Raw genomic sequence first — 18,313 nt, forward strand, 5'->3', positions numbered from 1 at the left:
CTTTAGAACTTACTTTAAATCGCCCAGTCGTTGGTACACATCAGCGGCCGTGGCGTACTCTCCTACCGTCGCTAGCGCTTCAGCCAAGTGACGTAACGAGTCACTCGAGCCCTTATCCAGTTTGCGGGCTAGCTCTATTAACCTGCAAATATAGATAGGTATTATTGAAATCATAAATATAAACTATTAGTTAGTATGACCTAATACGATCCATTTTTTTTGAGGAGTTATAATACTTTATTATAGTAGTGAAGTTATAAAGTTATATTTTTTATTATTTATTAAGGTTTTTTATTACTAATGCTATACTCGTAATTAAAAACGACACTAGTTTCAGGTTGAGACACCTTAGTTAGTAAATTAAAGGATGATACCAATGTTTGTCATAAGCCACAACGTATTTTTTACATTAGAGAAATAGTGAAGTGGCTATTCTGCCCATGGGTATCTATAATTAATTCCATGTAGGTTTACAGTACTATCTGAAATCTGAAAGTCAAATGGATTCTACCACCTTTGTACTTGTATGATTTGTGATATAATTTTCATAACTAAACATATAACGAAATATTAACTGAACATTATAGATTTCCTTGACTTAATTGGACTCGCCAGGTGTTGACGTAAGAGGTGCCAAATATATATTTTTTAAATTTTTGAGTGAAATCTATGTTGGTACAAGATACCAGTGAAGACTGTATAAACAAATGCAGCGAATAAAGGATCCCTCATAAAATTAAAAAAATGAAATATAAATGTAAAGAAAAAGTTTATTTTAATTTATTATTTTTCTCTATGAACTGTTTTACTATTGTCTATTTATTTGTGACGTTTAATTCAATGTCACATAAATTTTAATATAAAAATGTTTTAGTGGAATAAAAAACGTTAAATGTCGTTCCCCTATTTACAGGTTTGTTTATTTATTTATTCATTTATATCATTTTAATTATATTGTATATCTATATTGTACATAGAATATAGATTAACAGAATAAAATCTCTATTTACAGAACAACAACATTCGTTTTTTTTTCCACAAGAAAGATCATTATTATATAAATATAAATACCTTTGCCTTTGTACATACTATATCTTTATGTGTGTTTCGTCGTATCTGTATTGTGTGTGCATAAATAATAAAAAAAAACATATCGTGATAGTCGTAGAACAAAGTCGGATTTAACAAATACTAAACTTTACATGGCAGCCATTTCAAGTTATTCACAAACGTCACTACTATGAGCGCATTTCAAATCCGTCATTATACCGACTGCTTAATTTGAAAACTAAAATACATAGATTTTCTTCTGTAATTATTACTGCAATAATATTTAGACAATATGTTATCCAAATATGATAAAAAGTGAATTCTGTATTAATGTCAAATCCGTCTGTGTTCTACGACTATGACGATATCGACGGGTCCTACGTAAACTGGTGCACGTGCGTTTTCACAACAACTTCACAGTAGAGCGATTAGAATGTTCTAATGCGTGTAACTTTAACATTATTCAACGTACATAGTTAAAATTTTAAAATGGTATAATTGAATCCTTTTGAAAAAAAAACTGCATTATACGTGAATAATGTTAAAGTCAAATGCATCAGAACATGCAAATCGTTCTACTGTAAAGTTGTGAAAACGCACTTGCACCAGTGTACGTAGGACCCGTCGATATCGCACCCTCAGTAATATAGGGGCACAATCCAAAAAAGTACATTTTCGGGAAATCGCAATCAAAGATTCCTTGTAGCACCCAGAGCGGGTGGCGGGCGGAGGGAATGTGAGAGAGACACATATATAATAATAGGGTCATTGTTGTCCTTTTTCTCTCTCTCAGCGCTAACTGGTAGAGAATTTCATTTTATGCCCATATCATTTAAAATCGCGGTTAACAAAAATTTCGAGTTAGTCCCTTATATTACTGAGGGTGCGATATATTCGGTCTGATTGCGTAACCTCCTTACATGTCTCTCTTGCCAGTCTCGGCCATGAGTTGCGCGGCGCGGCGCACGTCCCCCGCGGCGAGGTACATCTCGGCGGCGGCGCGCGGCTCGTTCACGCGGCGCGCCCACTCCGCGCGCCGCCGGGCGAGCGCCATCACACCCTCGCCCTCGCCTACGAACTCCTGCCGACAAAAACGATCACATTTGTAAAGACAAAAAGCCTGTAACTAAAAAACTTGGCCAAATACGATACCATTTTTAAAGGAAATTCCCATTTATAAAGATAAAAGGCTTGTAACTAAGAAACTTGGCCAAATACGATACCATTTATAAAGAAAATTAACATTTATAAAGATAAAAGGCCTATAACTAAGAAACTTGGCCTCACATACGAGGGGCCGAGGTTTTAGTTTGGCTGCAGCGCCACCTCAGTCTAAAAATCTGCAGACACGAAAATAAAGATAACCCTACTGTTGCCCCATCTCCAATAACAGTGGAACAAGAAAACGAAGGAGACTAAAGCCACAGAAATGAAGCATGACTGCGATGAAGCAGACGTCAGCGGCACCACCGTCACACCTATTCTATGATTAGTAACAGCCATGTTAAGCATTGTGCTCTGGTTTGAGGGGTGTAGTAAGACATACTTTTCACAAGTCATTCCAACTCAGTCCTCAGGTATAACGGCGATTTGTGGGCGACCTCAGGTAGGAAACTAATCTTAACCGTGATTGATTGCAGATGTCCATGGGCGGCAGTAGCCACTTACCATTCGGTGTACTGCACGCTCGTCTGCTACTTTTATATTATAAATAATATAATTTAAAAACTAAAAACTACGCTAAAACACTTAGTAAAAAATGTTAATTCATATTAGAGTAATGGGACAAAATTATTAAAATTGTATATTGTCATCGGTTTTTGATAAGTGTTCAAAATTTTAAATTAATCGGACCGTGCAAAGTTGGTAAAAATCGAGTTCAAAGATTCCGTTACATACATACAAGTCAAGCTAATAAAAGCGTGGTAAAAATGAGTAATAATTATCTTCAAACCATACATTACCTGAGCCTTGTTGAACATCCTGAGATCGACGTACAAGTTGAGCGCGCGTTCGTCCCGCCCGACGCTCTGGAACGCCCTCGCAGCATCCGAATACCGCCCTCTGTACGCGTGAATCTCTCCTTCGATCACGGCACGTTTCTCACCGGACTCGAAACGCTCCTGAAAATATTACATCTTTAGGATTCTGTGTACAGAGTATAAAAATGGAACGCTTTTACTAAGACTCCGCTATCTGTCCGCCCTGTGCCAGACGGACATTATTTCTGAACCGTAATAAATAATATACACTTGAATTTTTGACAGAGTATGTATAAGGGAAGCCATTATAACAATAAATACATACTAAAAATAAAATAAAAGTTGAAAATAAATTAGGGTCGCCATACAAGAAACTGCTATTTTTCGATGTTCTGCGTTTTATCTTTGGAATCGTAATGAGTAAGCAGTTGAAATTTTCACAACGCATTTATTTTTATGATTGTTATGATATCAGATACTAGAAATAATAATTTGGTAGTATGTGACCATTTTGGTTGACGTCTTGAATAATAAGTACACGCCTCTACAAACCTCGCCTCGCCGATTTCGAAAAAGGAGGTGATTCTATATTTGGCTGTATGTATTTTTTTGCTGTACTAAATCTTTAATAGATGAGTTCTTACTTTCGGTTTACAATGAGACAATGAGAGATCTCGCTCGCTTATTGAAGGAAAAACCTAAAATAAGGTATCAAAAGGCATTTTTTAAGATAATTCGGATACGGTGGATTGGAAAGTATATATGTTATAGTCAAAGTCCGATACACAGTTTCTTCGCGGAAGGACTGGTTTATCCTAGGTTTGGCCAAAGCCATCAGGCAATCCCCGAAATACATTTCAATTTCGCCCTTTGCCTGAAGTATTTTTAGTCAAACCCAGGAGCTCCTAACTTTTCAGTCAAACGTCGAAAGTAAATTATTCTGTTTCGGTTTTGGCCTAGTCAATCCTAGAAGCGACTGCAAAACTCGGTCAAACGTTGATCTGAACATGTTTAAACAGGTTCATAATGTCTCTCGCGGTGTTCCGACCGATTGTTTTGTCATTTCATGTTCGTTCATTGAGCGTGCGGGCGTGTAATTGTGTAAAATTGAAGATGAGTGAGGTTAGGTTAGGTTAGGTTAGTTTTTTTTTAATTATTAAAACAATAAACATCAAAATTTTAAAAATGTTATTTTTTTATACCTAATCTTACAAACTAACCTCCGTATATTCCAAAGCATTTATTTATTTATTTTATACTTTATTGCACATCGTACAAAAGGTGGGCCTAATGCCACACGGCATTCTCTCAAAGCATCTCAAATATAAAAGTGAAAATCACGTAAGCTGACCAATCAGGTGTCAGAACTGGCAGAGTTAAGCGGTTCTTAAGACTTGAAAGCTTAAATGATAAAATGCTTCCAAATATACGAAGATAAGACACTTCATACCTATATCGGAGTTTGACTCGTCAAACCCCGATTTAATAAAATTGTGTTTTGACGTTTGCCTGACCAAATTAGTCTCTCCCAGGTTTGACGAAAATTGTTTAGTCAAAGGCCGAAAATTTACATTTGTTTGGGCTTTGACTAAGTCATTCAGTCTGACCTGAGGATTGACCAGTCCAACCTAGGAGCGCCGGAGCTTCGGAGTTTGCCTATAACATATACAACAAAATAATACGAGTATGTATGTACCTGTAAATGGTCTATAAAAGTGAGAAACATGATATTCTCGCTGCGCTGGAACGCTTTCCTCGCGACCTCGAACGCCAGCTCCTCCAGCGCCGCGGTCCCCAGCCTCTCCCAGTCCAGCGCCGTAACACCTAGACATGCCACCGCATATGCGTCGCTAGAAACATAAAATAGAACAATAATTAAATTATGCCGATATTTAAGAATAAATTAAGTTTTTAACAATATAGCGCGGAATGGTACATTATTTTAACAGTTGACTAAATATCGTCACTGGAAACGCTAAAGGCCTGGCCACACACAACGCGTATTCTAGCGCCGCACTAGGGCGTTGGCACTACGAGCAGATCCTGAGCAAAGTTATATTGAACTGAGTTAGTAGTAAGCGGTCACACACGTACACGTACGTGCAATTCGTATAGGCTCCACATTCTCGTTTCTCGTGCTATCGTGCTCGCGTTCTCGCGAGAATGTGGAGCGGGATTTACAATGACCCTCTGTGTGACCGTTTAGTAGTAACTCAGTGAAGTGAAATATATTAATTTTGTATAGGCCAACGGCGGCACTTACAAATTGTCAGTTACAATATTTTTTTCTTAAACTACTACCGGATCGGAACGCGACCAACTGAGAAGATTTGTCTTTTTTAAATAATAAATATTACTCTTTTTTTTAAATGCCATAATTGTTTACATATATTTAATAAAAAACACCTCGGCGCTACAACGCCGCGTCAGAAACGTACGAACACGTAAAGAAACGCAAGAGGCGTGTTAGACTTCTAGCCTTTCCAGTGACGATTTGAGGCGATCATTTTGGTCTTCCGGAGAGGCAACACATCTTAATCGGCTTCAAGATAAGCTCCTCTTTTATATCAAACAGACATCATCATCTTCATAAATAATGAATTTGGATATCAGCTCTAGGTCTGGGTGTTCGTGTATTCGTCTTTGTGTGACTATGACACCCACGACACGGAGAATCCTAGTATTCGACTGTAAGTGTAGAAAGTGTATCTTTATCTTTATATGTTGGTTACAGATGTCCAAACGGTGGACACTTCATACTTTAATATTATAAAAAAAAACTTATCAATATAATATTTATATACTTTCAAATCTATGTGCCAATTTAGAATCTGTTACCTTAAACCAAATGCAGTAAATAATTGGATTTGTGAAAGTTAATGATAACATTTAATATTAAACTCAAACAATCCTTAAACAATATCTCTAGCTTGTTACAATTTCAGACTTATTGACTATTCAGACAAAAGCCCTATATTTCATTGTACCAGAATTGGGAAGAACACACCAACAATTCGTATTAAATTATACCCATACGGTATTTATACCCTATTATATAGAGTATCTTTAAAGGCATAGTCCTTTTAAGATAAATTGAATAAAATAATTAACTATAAAATAAAAAGATTGTAAAAAAATATAAACTCACTTGAACATTTTCTGTTGTATGTACTGATGAACAGCGTGAGACAAGGGAACGTTTATAGTTTGCATCGCGTTAGCTTGCAGGCAGAACACCCGTCCTCCCTGTAAAATATCTTATATTTTACGTGTTATACTTATGTATGCTAGTGTGTTTATAGGGAAGTAGAATTCTTTAAACCACACCTGTTTCTACCTTATAATTAAGCCCTGTTGAGCTCTGGTTTGAAGGCAGATTTTTTTCGGAAGCATTCTAGTTTTGTTCTGAGGGGTAGCGGCGCATCTCTGTCTGACCACAGATAGTTATCTAAGCTTTCCTGTGGTTGATTACAGATGTCCATGCGGCGTTAGTAATTTACCATCAGGGGCACTGCATGCTTCTCTGCTAAAAAAAATGTAAAAAAATCGCTTCGAATTCGTTTATAGTTATTTTAATGTGAATATTCATCATCAACCCATTAACGTCCCACTGCTGGGCAGGGTCTCCTCTCATAATGAGAAGGATTAGGCCATAGTCCACCGCGCTGGCCAAGTGCGTATTGGTAGACTTCGCATACCTTTGAGATTTTTTATAAATCTCTCAGGTATGCAGGTTTCCTCACACGATGTTTTCCTTCACCGTTTAAGCAAGTGATAATTAATTTCTAAATGTGAATATTACATATTAATAACTCATAATCGTTTCACATTGAGATTATTAGTACCTTGAGGTACAGAAAAGGTCTAGATGTCAAGGATCGAACCCGGACTTTTTGCTGATCTATATTTTTTTCAAATATACTTTATCTTGCTAAGAGAATTCAAAATGACTATCTCTTGCTTGCTCTTGCTCTTTGCAAGCTTTCTCTAAGGTTAGATAAATATGTGTTAATTTCTACAAAATGTGTAAAAATCCTTTAAAGATTTTGAATGTCTTTGAGAATTTTGTAAACTTTGTATGCATAAGTCGTTCATAATGAGGTAATGGTGTGTGTATATCGCGGTGTAAGAGTCAGATGAACGTATCTACATTTTGTCAATTTTACAGGAGAGCAAAAATAGTGTGATAATTCGCCACTTCAAACTTTACCAGATCATTAATAGAGATAATAAACAGTAGTTGAAAAAAAAAATGAATATAGCGTTACGTCGTTTTGCCATTTCATAAAAGACTACATTGTGAACCGTTTTGTGAAAAAGAAACCAATTTTTATTTTTTTGTACATACGTTCATCTGACTCTTACACCGCGATATGTGAGAATAAGTTGTAAGTTAGGTTAAGAGACTATTGAATACGGAGTAATAAACAGACTGTCGTGAAAATTACACATGTTTATTATTACCCATCCTAAATATTAAAACGTATTCGTACATACCTGAAATCCCACGACGGAACCAATCATTGGTTGCGTAGCAGCCGGGAAGTTGCCTGCCTTTATGGAGAGCAAACCAGATCCGGACAGACATAGCAGATCATCGCACCACGTGTTCCACGACACGGATGATACATTTTCTTCCTGCAAGTACACCCAAACTTGATTTCTAAACGTTCATATATTGAAAACTCATACATATACTCGATCATAGTTCTAACTCCACGAACCCCATTAGAATATCTCATATTTCAGTTCAACCAGATTAAGATTAAATAATGGGTTTCAGTGTAGTCTGTGTTATCACTTAAGTTGCAAACGAAATTGTAGACATTTTTAAAATCTTGTAAAATTATCTAATAAGGACCAGCGGCCCTTCCGTAACCCTGTTAGTCTCTCAGTAACTGCAATATACAATTACCTCTCTTTAATACTGTAAGGTAGTTTCCGTTTAATGTTATTATCATTCATTTTTCGAGTTTACTAATCTATGACTTCAAGTAACGACGCACAATACTGACCACAAACAACAAGTCCGCCTTGTGCAGACTATAGACGCGGCACACAGATGCCTCGTCGACGACGGCGAGGCGGTTCCTCGAGGCGTTCACGTCGAGGCAGCGGACACCCGCGGGATTCTGCAGCACCATCCTGGAGACACCGTCTCTGGGCTCCACTAACCACACCTGAGATATTATTATTAAGTCATTAATATTAAACCAGTAATAGCCTAGTGGTTAAGATACTCGGTCACTCGATCGAGGGGTCCGAGGTTCAAATCCCAGGCACGCACCTCTGATTTTTCAAAGTTATGTGCGTATTAGAAATTAATTATCACTTGCTAAACGGTGAAGGAAAACATCGTGAGGAAACCTGCATGAGAGATTTATAAATCTCAAAGGTATGTGAAGTCTACCAATACGCACTTGGCCAGCGCGGTGGACTATGGCCTAATCCTTCTCATTATGAGAGGAGACCCGTGCCCAGCAGTGGGACAGTAATGGGTTGTTGATGATGATGATGATGAATATTGGACCAACGTCTCTGGGCTCCACACTTTACGAGAAATTATCGTTAAATCATTAATTTCAGTTGTTAAATGTAGGTATATCATGGTATTTTGACATATTTTTTTTTTCAAGAACTTATATAAATCATCAACCGATTAATATTGGGCTAATAGCCGTGTTTGAATGAAGTATGCACGATAAGTTATTAAAGTTAGGATTAAAAATGCTTCGCAACAATCCGCTACCAACATGTATGATGGTATATATTTTAAACTATGCAATATGGTAGCAGATTGATACGAAGTAGTTTTAATACTAACTTTATTGCATGGATTTCCGCAAAGTAACACCTGATACAATTAACTTTCGATATGTTAATAGTTGTTTATTTTGTAAAGATAACTTCTAGCGATCTTTTTATATCTTATAGTTGACCACAAGTCACTCCACACAATTAATGACGTCGAGTATTTTAAGGTGACGTCAAAGTAGAAAATAGGAGAGATACAAGCGTTGATAAAAGGATAAAAATGGCATCTCCTGCACATATACAGCTTATACAGCGGGTTCCTAAATGTTGAATATAGATCTGTTCTAGATCTGAAATCTGAATGTTTGTGCATTCGTCTTGCATTATGTATAATGTCCCTCGCGTCCAAAATAAAGGAAAAAGTAGAAAACGTTATTCTATACAAACCTGTCCATTCAAAAGGCCCAATAGAAGTACCTCCTCGAAAAATAAGGTAGTAACTTTCACGTATCGTATGGGAGCCGACATATTCCAGGTTTTCGGTGTTTGTATGCCGATCATGATTAGTTTGGTATCCTGAGAACATAAAGAAATATTTTTTTGGCTATATTTTTTACCACACTACTATTTCTACTATATTTTAGTATATGATACTATGTATTTCTACTATACTATTCGACCCGATCACATCTTGAATCTCACAGAAAAAATGTTTAAATTTGTCATTAAACAAACGCTATGTAAAAAAGCGTACTATAGGCTGAGTGATTATTTGACTGATAAAACGGTGTGGTCTGAAGTAGCCCCAGCTCCACATGTACATCCGCCGCTTCTTCTCCATAACGAAACACCTTGTGAAGTGTTGGTATTTGTATTGACTTTCAAAAAATGCTCTGTAAGAACCTATTTTGAATAAAAAAAATTGATTTGATTTGATTTGGTTAGTAAAAACTATATTTGGGTGCATTTATTCGCCATTATCAGCAATACCTTCTTTTTTATATAGGATTAGCAGACGACCATACAGTCCACCTGATGGTAAGTGGCTACTGCCGCCCATGGACATCCTTAACCAACCCCAGAAAGTATTAGATATTCCTATCTGAGGACTAAGCTGGAACGCTTGAATAAGTGTATCTCACTTACCACACGTGTCAAACCAGAACACAGCAGCGCTTAACACTGCTGTTATTAGGTAGAAATAGGTGTGGCGGTGGTGTCACCGGAGTCGAACCACAAACGGTTCTATTCTCTTTAATAAATATGCAAATACCTGGCAGACGAGCAAAGCGTCACTAGTGGCTACTAGCAAGGAGCACTCCATCTTCTGGGTCATTTTATCCCTCACACGGTACAGCATCCCATCCGTATCGCTCTGCTCGTAAATCGCAACCCTTTCTGGCAACTGCACCTGGATAACATGAACATTAAGTTACTTTGATGATGTAACAGTTATTCTAACTATTAGATTGATTATTGGTTGCATACTTTATTGTATTGGACTATATTAAACAAGTCAACTCAAGGTTGGAAGACTTAACCAGCCATTGAGAATCTTGGCATCACCCACACTTCACAATATATTACCTTACCAATTAATATTAATAATTAAACTTTGCATGATATTATTAGGTCATTTTTACTTGATTCTTTTACTTGAAAGATTAATTGATTTTGTATTAAAAAATCAATACAAAATGACATTTATAATCAACTTTGAAACCAGATTGGTGATGATTAATGATGACATCATATTTGATTTTCCTGAACATCCCTTACAAATTGAAACATCCAGTCAAATTACACTTTCCGATAAAAAATATCAAGCATCGTCTCATAAGATATGTCTGCACCGCTGCCTCACGACAGCTTACAACACCGGGCAGTGTACCCACTGAGGAGATTGCCCGGGTAAGGAGAAAGCCCTACGCCACGCAGCGAAGTCACGCCGCGTCATAGGACAACCGATATCGCATAAGATATGTCGTAAGAATATTAAAACGCTTATCAAAGAACATACGAGTAGATAGGGATAAAACTGTTAACTTCACCAATTTGTTTTTGTAAATAGTGAACAAAACAAAAACTCACAGCCAACCGAGTCTTGTATATAGCGATCTTCTGCACCCGATCGTGGCACTTGATGCGGACCTTGTGTCCGGTGATGAGATGCTGTATGATCACATCGGTCATATTCTCTCTGTACGCGTACTTCTCCTGGTAAAGCCCGTGAACCGTGCTGAACACCAGCTGGTAGCACCATAGAGTTCCATCTTGACATCCTAATGCCTGTAAATAGAAATTTGTATGTATCATTAAATATTCAACATTATTCATCATCAACCCATTACCGTTCCACTGCTGGGCATGGGTCTCCTATCAGAATGAGAAGGATTAGGCCACAGTCCACTGCGCTGGCCAAGTGCGTATTTGTAGACTTCACATACCTTTGAGATTTTTTTTTAATAAATCTCTCAGGTATTCAGGTTTCCTCACGATGTTTTCCTTCAGTGTTTAAGCAAGTGATAATTAATTTCTAATATGCACATAATTTTTGAAAATCATAGGTGCGTGCCTGGGATTTGAACCTTGGACCCCTCGATCGAGAGACCGAGTTTCTTAACCACTAAGCTATCACAGCTAAATCAACATTATTATTCCACTAATATTATGAAATATTTAATTGTCTGAAAAAGTTTTAAAAACTCTTGAATCAAATGGGTGAATTCTTTCACTATTGTAAAATTACAATAAGGATTGAGTGCAACAAACAAAAATATTTATCTAATAACCTAACTAGTTTTTAAAGGGTTCCAAAACTTGAGGTGTACAGAATCATATATTGTCTGCTTAAGATTAGTCATAACTAGTCACTACTAGTCAGGTGGTATTCCTACCTGAAGCCTAAGTTGAAATGCCTCGGAAAGGTATATCACCCTTACCACACCCTTCAAATCAGAACAGATCAGCATGTTGTAGTGTGGAGCTAAGACACTGCTGTTATTAAGCAGAAAAGGATGTGGCAGTGACAACTCTAGATTCGAACGACAAAGGATTATACCACCTTCAGACACAATAGATCAAAAACAACACATACCAATGCACTAAGGGACGGCGACGGCGCAATTGCCCACACCCAGTCCTGTTCTGTGTTTGCAATGGCCACTCCCTCAAGTGTTAGTATTGCCCAACCGCCTATACCACCGACCAACACCAGCGAGTCCAGTACTGACACGGAAAGCGCTGCAATACCTGTAAAAAACAAAGTTTATCATATTAATGTAACATTATAAATGACAGAGTAAATATAGAAAACTTTACAAGGAGGTAAAATGATGAACTCAAACGGATTTGGAAATCACTGAATACAGAAGGTTCAGAATAGGTATTAACATGAGCAAAACCTAAATTTAGCAGTGAATTACAAAATTCTGTTTGTCATTTGCATGCCAAACATTATTTTTGGTATACTCAATAACACAATGGTTATCTAATTCCACATTTCCAATGCTATATTTTTTATTCAAAACACTAACTAAAATAGATGAATGGCAAAACTTTATGATCAATATATTTAACAAAGTGCAACTGACATACCAATACACCGTTCTTTATAAACTGGTTGGGCGTAGATGTCATAGAAAGAAAGAATTTCATTCCAATCCGTGACCAATAGGGATGTTTGTGAGAATGTTACAGCCCACACTGCTGCATCTCTTACTATTCTTTGTATTTCTTCTCCAACCTTGAATGTAATAATAATGATATGAGCACAGTTATAAACATACTAAATATAATGAAAAAGCATCTGGGGAAATAACAAAAATATTTATATATAACAATTTGTACATTATTATATCTTACATTAATATTAATATCTGATTATTCATGAAATATGAATGTTATTCCTAATGTCTCACTCGTATATAAGAATTAGAGTATGGCATGCTTTTTACCTTGTCTCTCAGAGAAACCACTCCGTTGGCCAAACCTATGGCCAAATGTTGTCCAGATGGTGACCAAGCACAGCATGTTATCCGCCCAGACAACCTGTACTTTTGGACTGCCTTTACATCAGTAGACCAGAACGCAAAGTCGGAGAGAGCACAGGATACCAGGTGATACGTGATAGGGTTGTATGCCAAGCATTGTATAGCTTCACTGTGCCTATGTAAAGAAAAAATATTTAATTATTAACAGATATAAATTACCCCTATTTATGAAAAGGAGGTTGCAAATGAGCTAAGAGTCTACCTGATGGGGAAGTGGTCACTGCCACCCATTGAAATCTTTAATTAACCCCAGATAAGATTAGAGTATTGAAGTTGAGTAATGACGCAAATAAAGTTGACATGATTTGCAAAAGCATATTTTACTTTCTACACCATTGAAACCACATGTGGCCATGGTGCCAGCAGAGCCAAACCAGTGGCAGTAATGACAATAATAAATCTAATTTCATTGGTAATACAATGAAATTAAATGTATTGTCTACTAAAATTATTAAATAATCTTAATAAAATATCTAAATAAAAAATTCTAAAATAGTCATAATACATTTATTGAAGCAATATTGTTAGTAATTGAGATGATGTTGAGAATTGTGACCTATAATCTCTTTCCAGCAACAAGCCTTGACCATCTATCGTGACTTTGTGGGACAATATGTTTAGGGATGTCTTCATTAGGTCAATTTAAATGCATTGGCTTATAAATATATTATTTCTCTTATGCTACATTATAATGAAAATATACTAACGAATATTTTAATACCCCCTCCATTTTGGAGGTCCATATAATGACATTCTTATCAGCGCTCCCACTGGCAAACTTCTTGCCATCGCCACAATAGGCAACAGCGTGTACTGTGCCCTTATGTGCCTGGAGTAGCTGAACAAGGGCACCATCTCGGGGATCATACACCATCACCTTCTCACCAGCACCCACAACCAACTGGGTACCATCTGGACTGAAGCAGACTGCGTGCACGCTAAAACATTTGAGCTTATTAATACTTATACTTTAACCTTTTGTTTTTTTGTATAATATGGGAGTAGCTGATGGTAACGGTATGTGGCTATTGCCCATGGACATCTGCAATCAACCCCAGATAAGATTCCCCAGGAAATAGGCTATGGATGTGCTGCTACCTCTGAGAACAAAGCTGGAATGCCTTGGAAAAATATGTCTCCCTTACAACACCCTTCAAACATTAATGTTATTAGGCTGATAGAGGTGTGGCAGTAGCACTGCTGGAGTCGAATCACAGAAGCTTCTACCACCTTTAAACCAGTTTTGTTATTATAAGTTCATGGAGTACTTTCCTACTGCTATGTGTGTCACATAATGTGAGAAGGGTTTAGGTGTTATTCAGGCCAAATGCAGATTTAAGCATATACACATCTGTAAGAACGTTTTTTACAAAACATTGGGCAATAAAGAAAACATTGGGAATAACTTATACATTAAGTTCATTAAATAAAAAGTAATTTTTGTGTAATTTGTTTACATTTTATCAGGTTGGTCATCAACTGTTGTGTTAGGTGGAACATTTGTTACACATAATATGTGTTACATATCTTAATGATATTAAAAGATGAATATGCTAAGGAATAAATATTTTTTAACAAATTCTAATTATTTTTGAAAACATGTAGGTTGAGACATGATAATACCATGAGAGGAATATAAATTAGTGGGAAATATTACAATTTCGAGAAATACATAAATACAAGTAAAGTTAAATAAAACCTTTTAAAAATACTGAATAATATTTTTTAATATCTTTAAGTAAGATAATACTTACCTTGAACAGTTAAGTTTATCTGCTTCGTGTATTTTATTCACCCATTTTGGCACAGTTCTCATTTTATAATCGCAGTGTATCTTCCGAAGTGGATATAAAAGAAACTAAGTGATAAATGGATATTTTCAAGAAGTGGTAATGTAATAGCAAAGCGTTGTTGAATAATGTATATACGCGGCACACTTAAGTACTTCGTATTCCTATTGACAACGGCCCACACAAAAACTGTAAACAAACGCCTTTTAACAACTTTCAAAGGTCGCGCCAGGTATGTGTAACGAAACCATACGTATTTTGACTGTTTTAAGACTCATCATCACATAAAATACATCGTATTATAACAGATCATATTTCCAGTTTTAAAATAAAAACACTTTATTACTGGAAAACTGATTCCCTCCAATATAATTAATTGTAGAAAACAGTTCCTGGCTACAGTTTTTATTTCAAACAGTGGTTGACATTGGCAATGAATGACAAATACCAAATTGGCATTGACATTAACTGTGACAGCCATAATTATCTATAATTATATAGCTACCATAGATATATTATCCTATTTCTATTTGTTTTAAATTTAAACTTTGTTAATTACAATTATTACTAAATAAAACAATAAAACTATAGTATTTATCCTATAATATATCTATGATAGCCACTATAGAATCAATGACATTGATATGGTCATAAGACCGAAAAGCCATCGCATAAACAAAAAAAACATAGGACAGGCGTCTTTGGTTTAACTACAAATTATACGCAATCCGTAAATAAAGTAAAAGAAAAAATTTGTAGCTATTTTCTAAAAAATCGATTTTTTCGCCTGTCAGGTGAGTAAATTGAAGACAAGTTGTCAATGTCAAAGTGAATTGTTAAACTATCGCATCAAATTAAAAAAAAAACGTTGTCTTTGGACTTCGTGCCACCCAGTTTTCTGTGCGTTTAGTAGAGGCGCCACTAGTAGTCATTATAATGTTGCAAGATGGCGAAAACTACCTAAGAAATGAAACGATAATATTTTTCATTATTCAACATATTATTGCGAATCTTCCAATAGAGAGGCAACTCTACGTATTTTTTGTCCCCCCTAAAGCGCCCCAAGTGGCCTGCCCCAAAAGTACTCATGGGTCATCAAATCATCAAAATCATTCTGCCACACATATCTATAGATACCTATTATATATTCATTATTCATTATATGTATTAAAATTAGGTACATTATAAGTTGTATATTCATAACACCAACTGTAAATTACTGTGTTCCAAAGATTGACATTTACGTTATTCTTTTTTCTTACTCAATTTTGATACAATAACAAAACTACATTTACATACTTAACAAAATTTCAGAAAGATACAAACATTTGGACAATGTGAATCTTTGAATCACGCTCCTTTACAGTTGATGTTTAAGATACAACTTATGTGGGAAGTATCAAATATGTGCAATTGTGACAACGGTGTCTCACGAAGTGCAAAAACAACTTATCAAATTAGAAACGATTAACGAAATTGCGGACATTTGACAACAGACACATTTTGACAGTTAACTGTCACTCAGTAGCCATTTTAATTTGAAGCTTCCGGGGCGACTCGTTACGTGGCGCTAGTATCTGCACTAAAAGTCATTTTGTATGAAAGTGTGCCCCCCTGGTTGGACATATCGTGTCATGTCTATAATAAGTGAGTTATGACTAGAGGTGGGGGTAGTAATATGTAATTATTTCGTTTTTAACCGACTTCAAAAAGGAGGTGATTATCAAATCGGCCGGTTTTTTTTTATGTATGTACACGAATTACTCCGCCGTTAGTAGACCGATTTTAATAATTATTTTTTTATTGTATAGAGACGAGCTGGAAGTAGGTCCCATTTAAATATGGTTAGGATCCATCGATGGGTTCTGGAGAAAATGAGGGGGGGAACTCCTTCACCCATGTAAATATAACAGCCATAACTTCGCCGTTTATGAACCTATTTTAATGCCTATAATTTCGTGTGTGTACAATTGCTACAAGTTGGTCCCATCTAAATATGATGAGGATCAGAGCGAGTTCTGTACAAAATATGTAACTCCTCAACCGATGGGTATAATTGAGTTTTGTTTGAAGATATTTGGTGAAGGTTCTAATGAAATTACAAAGCCAGTTCATCATTGACTATTTGAGGGTCTGATAATGTGGCTCGGAGACAAAATATGTAACTCCTCAACCGATGGGAATAACTGAGTTGTGTTTGAAGATATTTGGTGTAGGTTCTAATGAAATTACAAAGCTAGTTCATCATTGACTATTTATATTTAAGGGTCTGCTAATGTGGCTCGGAGTCAAAATATGTAACTCCTCAATCGATGGGAATAATTGAGTTGTGTTTGAAGATATTTGGTGTAGGTTCTAATGAAATTGCAAAGCCAGTTCATCATTGACTATTTAGTTAGGTTAGGTTGGAACATATAAGACAATATAAAACTAAGCGAGCAGGGCGCGGTAGCGCCCTGCGAGCGGGTGGCTCCAATCAATGTAAATTCAGACCTTACCTTCATTCATGATCACGTTTATACAATTTTATATTGTATTAATATACACATTATATATTATATATTATATATTATATATTATATATTATATATAATATAGTATGTTAGTATGTAATCACTAAAAAGGGTGAAAAAATTTTTTTAACAAAAAATACAACCGAGTTCTATGTCACTACAAAGTAAAAAATAATTGAAATAAATGTTGGTTTATGACTTCAGAAATATGTACTAAACTTCCGTGGCGTTCCAGCTTAGTCCCCAGGGTTAGCAGGACACCTGTGGCGGGCCTCGGGTAGAAATCTTATCTTATCTGGGGTTGATTACAGATGTCGATGGGCGGCAGTAGCCATTTGCCATCTGGTGAACTGCATGTTTGTTTGCTACTACTACTAATAATAAAAAAAACACATTGAATCTATTACTATTTTTTGTAAAACCAACTTAATTACAGCTTGTACCTACGGTAAGTAGGTACCTACGACTAGGTTCCCTAGCAATAAACCTAACGAAATATATGTCATTAAAAAAATAGAAAACAAACGGAAATAGAGATAGAACATAACATAAAAAGCTGTGTTTGTTGACAAAGTTATTTAAGATTTTACGGTTCCGGCCATTTGAATTTGTATCAAGGGTCGAGTGAGTAATTTATAACGAGCGGAATTTTGCCAAAGGCACCAGATGGCACTGTCAACGATTTAAAGCATTTTTTCCTTGCACCGAAAGAGCATAAACTATCACAGTTAAAACAAAATGAAAGGAAATAAGTGCTATAATCGGATATTAGTGTTGCAATAAAAAAACTGTCTTTCTGATGACTTCTTATTAATGATGTGTGACATTCGAAGCGCTACCGTCCGCCCCTATTTGTGTTCTCCATAAATTACTGCAGGCAAGTTCCAAAAGCTCTTTATAATAGCCGAATAGTAGTATAAATAGGGTTCTTATTTGGAACTTCTCCGTCTGTTGGTAAGTATGTAATCTTTAGATGAGATTAGTAGTACAAAACGCGTTGGTGACTTTTTTCCCGGCTGACACAGACAGCATGTCGCCGACACCGGATGTGAGAAGCGACCACTCCGTTAGACAATATATTGATCTCACGTTACTCTTACTAATGATGGTACGAAATGATGGACAGGTGGTATTTATAAAAATATATTCGTAGTTAGGTTAGTTGACGAATA

The 18,313-nt window shown here is 36.1% G+C and overlaps 1 protein-coding gene across 1 annotated transcript in view; it reads right to left on the minus strand.

The window, feature by feature from the left end:
• The window catches only part of Oseg1 (intraflagellar transport protein Oseg1), a 42,979-nt gene extending 27,913 nt beyond the window's left edge, over positions 1 to 15,066 (minus strand). Inside the window, exons 1-15 of the mRNA XM_073075033.1 lie at positions 14,593 to 15,066; positions 13,546 to 13,776; positions 12,743 to 12,953; positions 12,384 to 12,531; positions 11,884 to 12,038; positions 10,878 to 11,075; positions 10,060 to 10,197; positions 9,234 to 9,362; positions 8,048 to 8,212; positions 7,530 to 7,670; positions 6,181 to 6,278; positions 4,729 to 4,882; positions 3,015 to 3,173; positions 1,971 to 2,131; positions 14 to 142 (exon numbers count right to left, since the gene is read on the minus strand). Coding sequence (XP_072931134.1) covers positions 14 to 142; positions 1,971 to 2,131; positions 3,015 to 3,173; positions 4,729 to 4,882; positions 6,181 to 6,278; positions 7,530 to 7,670; positions 8,048 to 8,212; positions 9,234 to 9,362; positions 10,060 to 10,197; positions 10,878 to 11,075; positions 11,884 to 12,038; positions 12,384 to 12,531; positions 12,743 to 12,953; positions 13,546 to 13,776; positions 14,593 to 14,654 — 2,279 coding nt within the window. The 5' untranslated portion in view covers positions 14,655 to 15,066. The remainder of the gene's footprint in view (positions 1 to 13; positions 143 to 1,970; positions 2,132 to 3,014; positions 3,174 to 4,728; positions 4,883 to 6,180; positions 6,279 to 7,529; positions 7,671 to 8,047; positions 8,213 to 9,233; positions 9,363 to 10,059; positions 10,198 to 10,877; positions 11,076 to 11,883; positions 12,039 to 12,383; positions 12,532 to 12,742; positions 12,954 to 13,545; positions 13,777 to 14,592) is intronic.
• Positions 15,067 to 18,313: the final 3,247 nt, after the last annotated feature.

This window comes from Epargyreus clarus, unplaced genomic scaffold (genome assembly GCF_041222505.1).
Source record: "Epargyreus clarus isolate Ecla_fem2 unplaced genomic scaffold, WU_Ecla_fem_2.2 ptg000007l, whole genome shotgun sequence".
Classification (NCBI taxonomy): domain Eukaryota; kingdom Metazoa; phylum Arthropoda; class Insecta; order Lepidoptera; family Hesperiidae; genus Epargyreus; species Epargyreus clarus.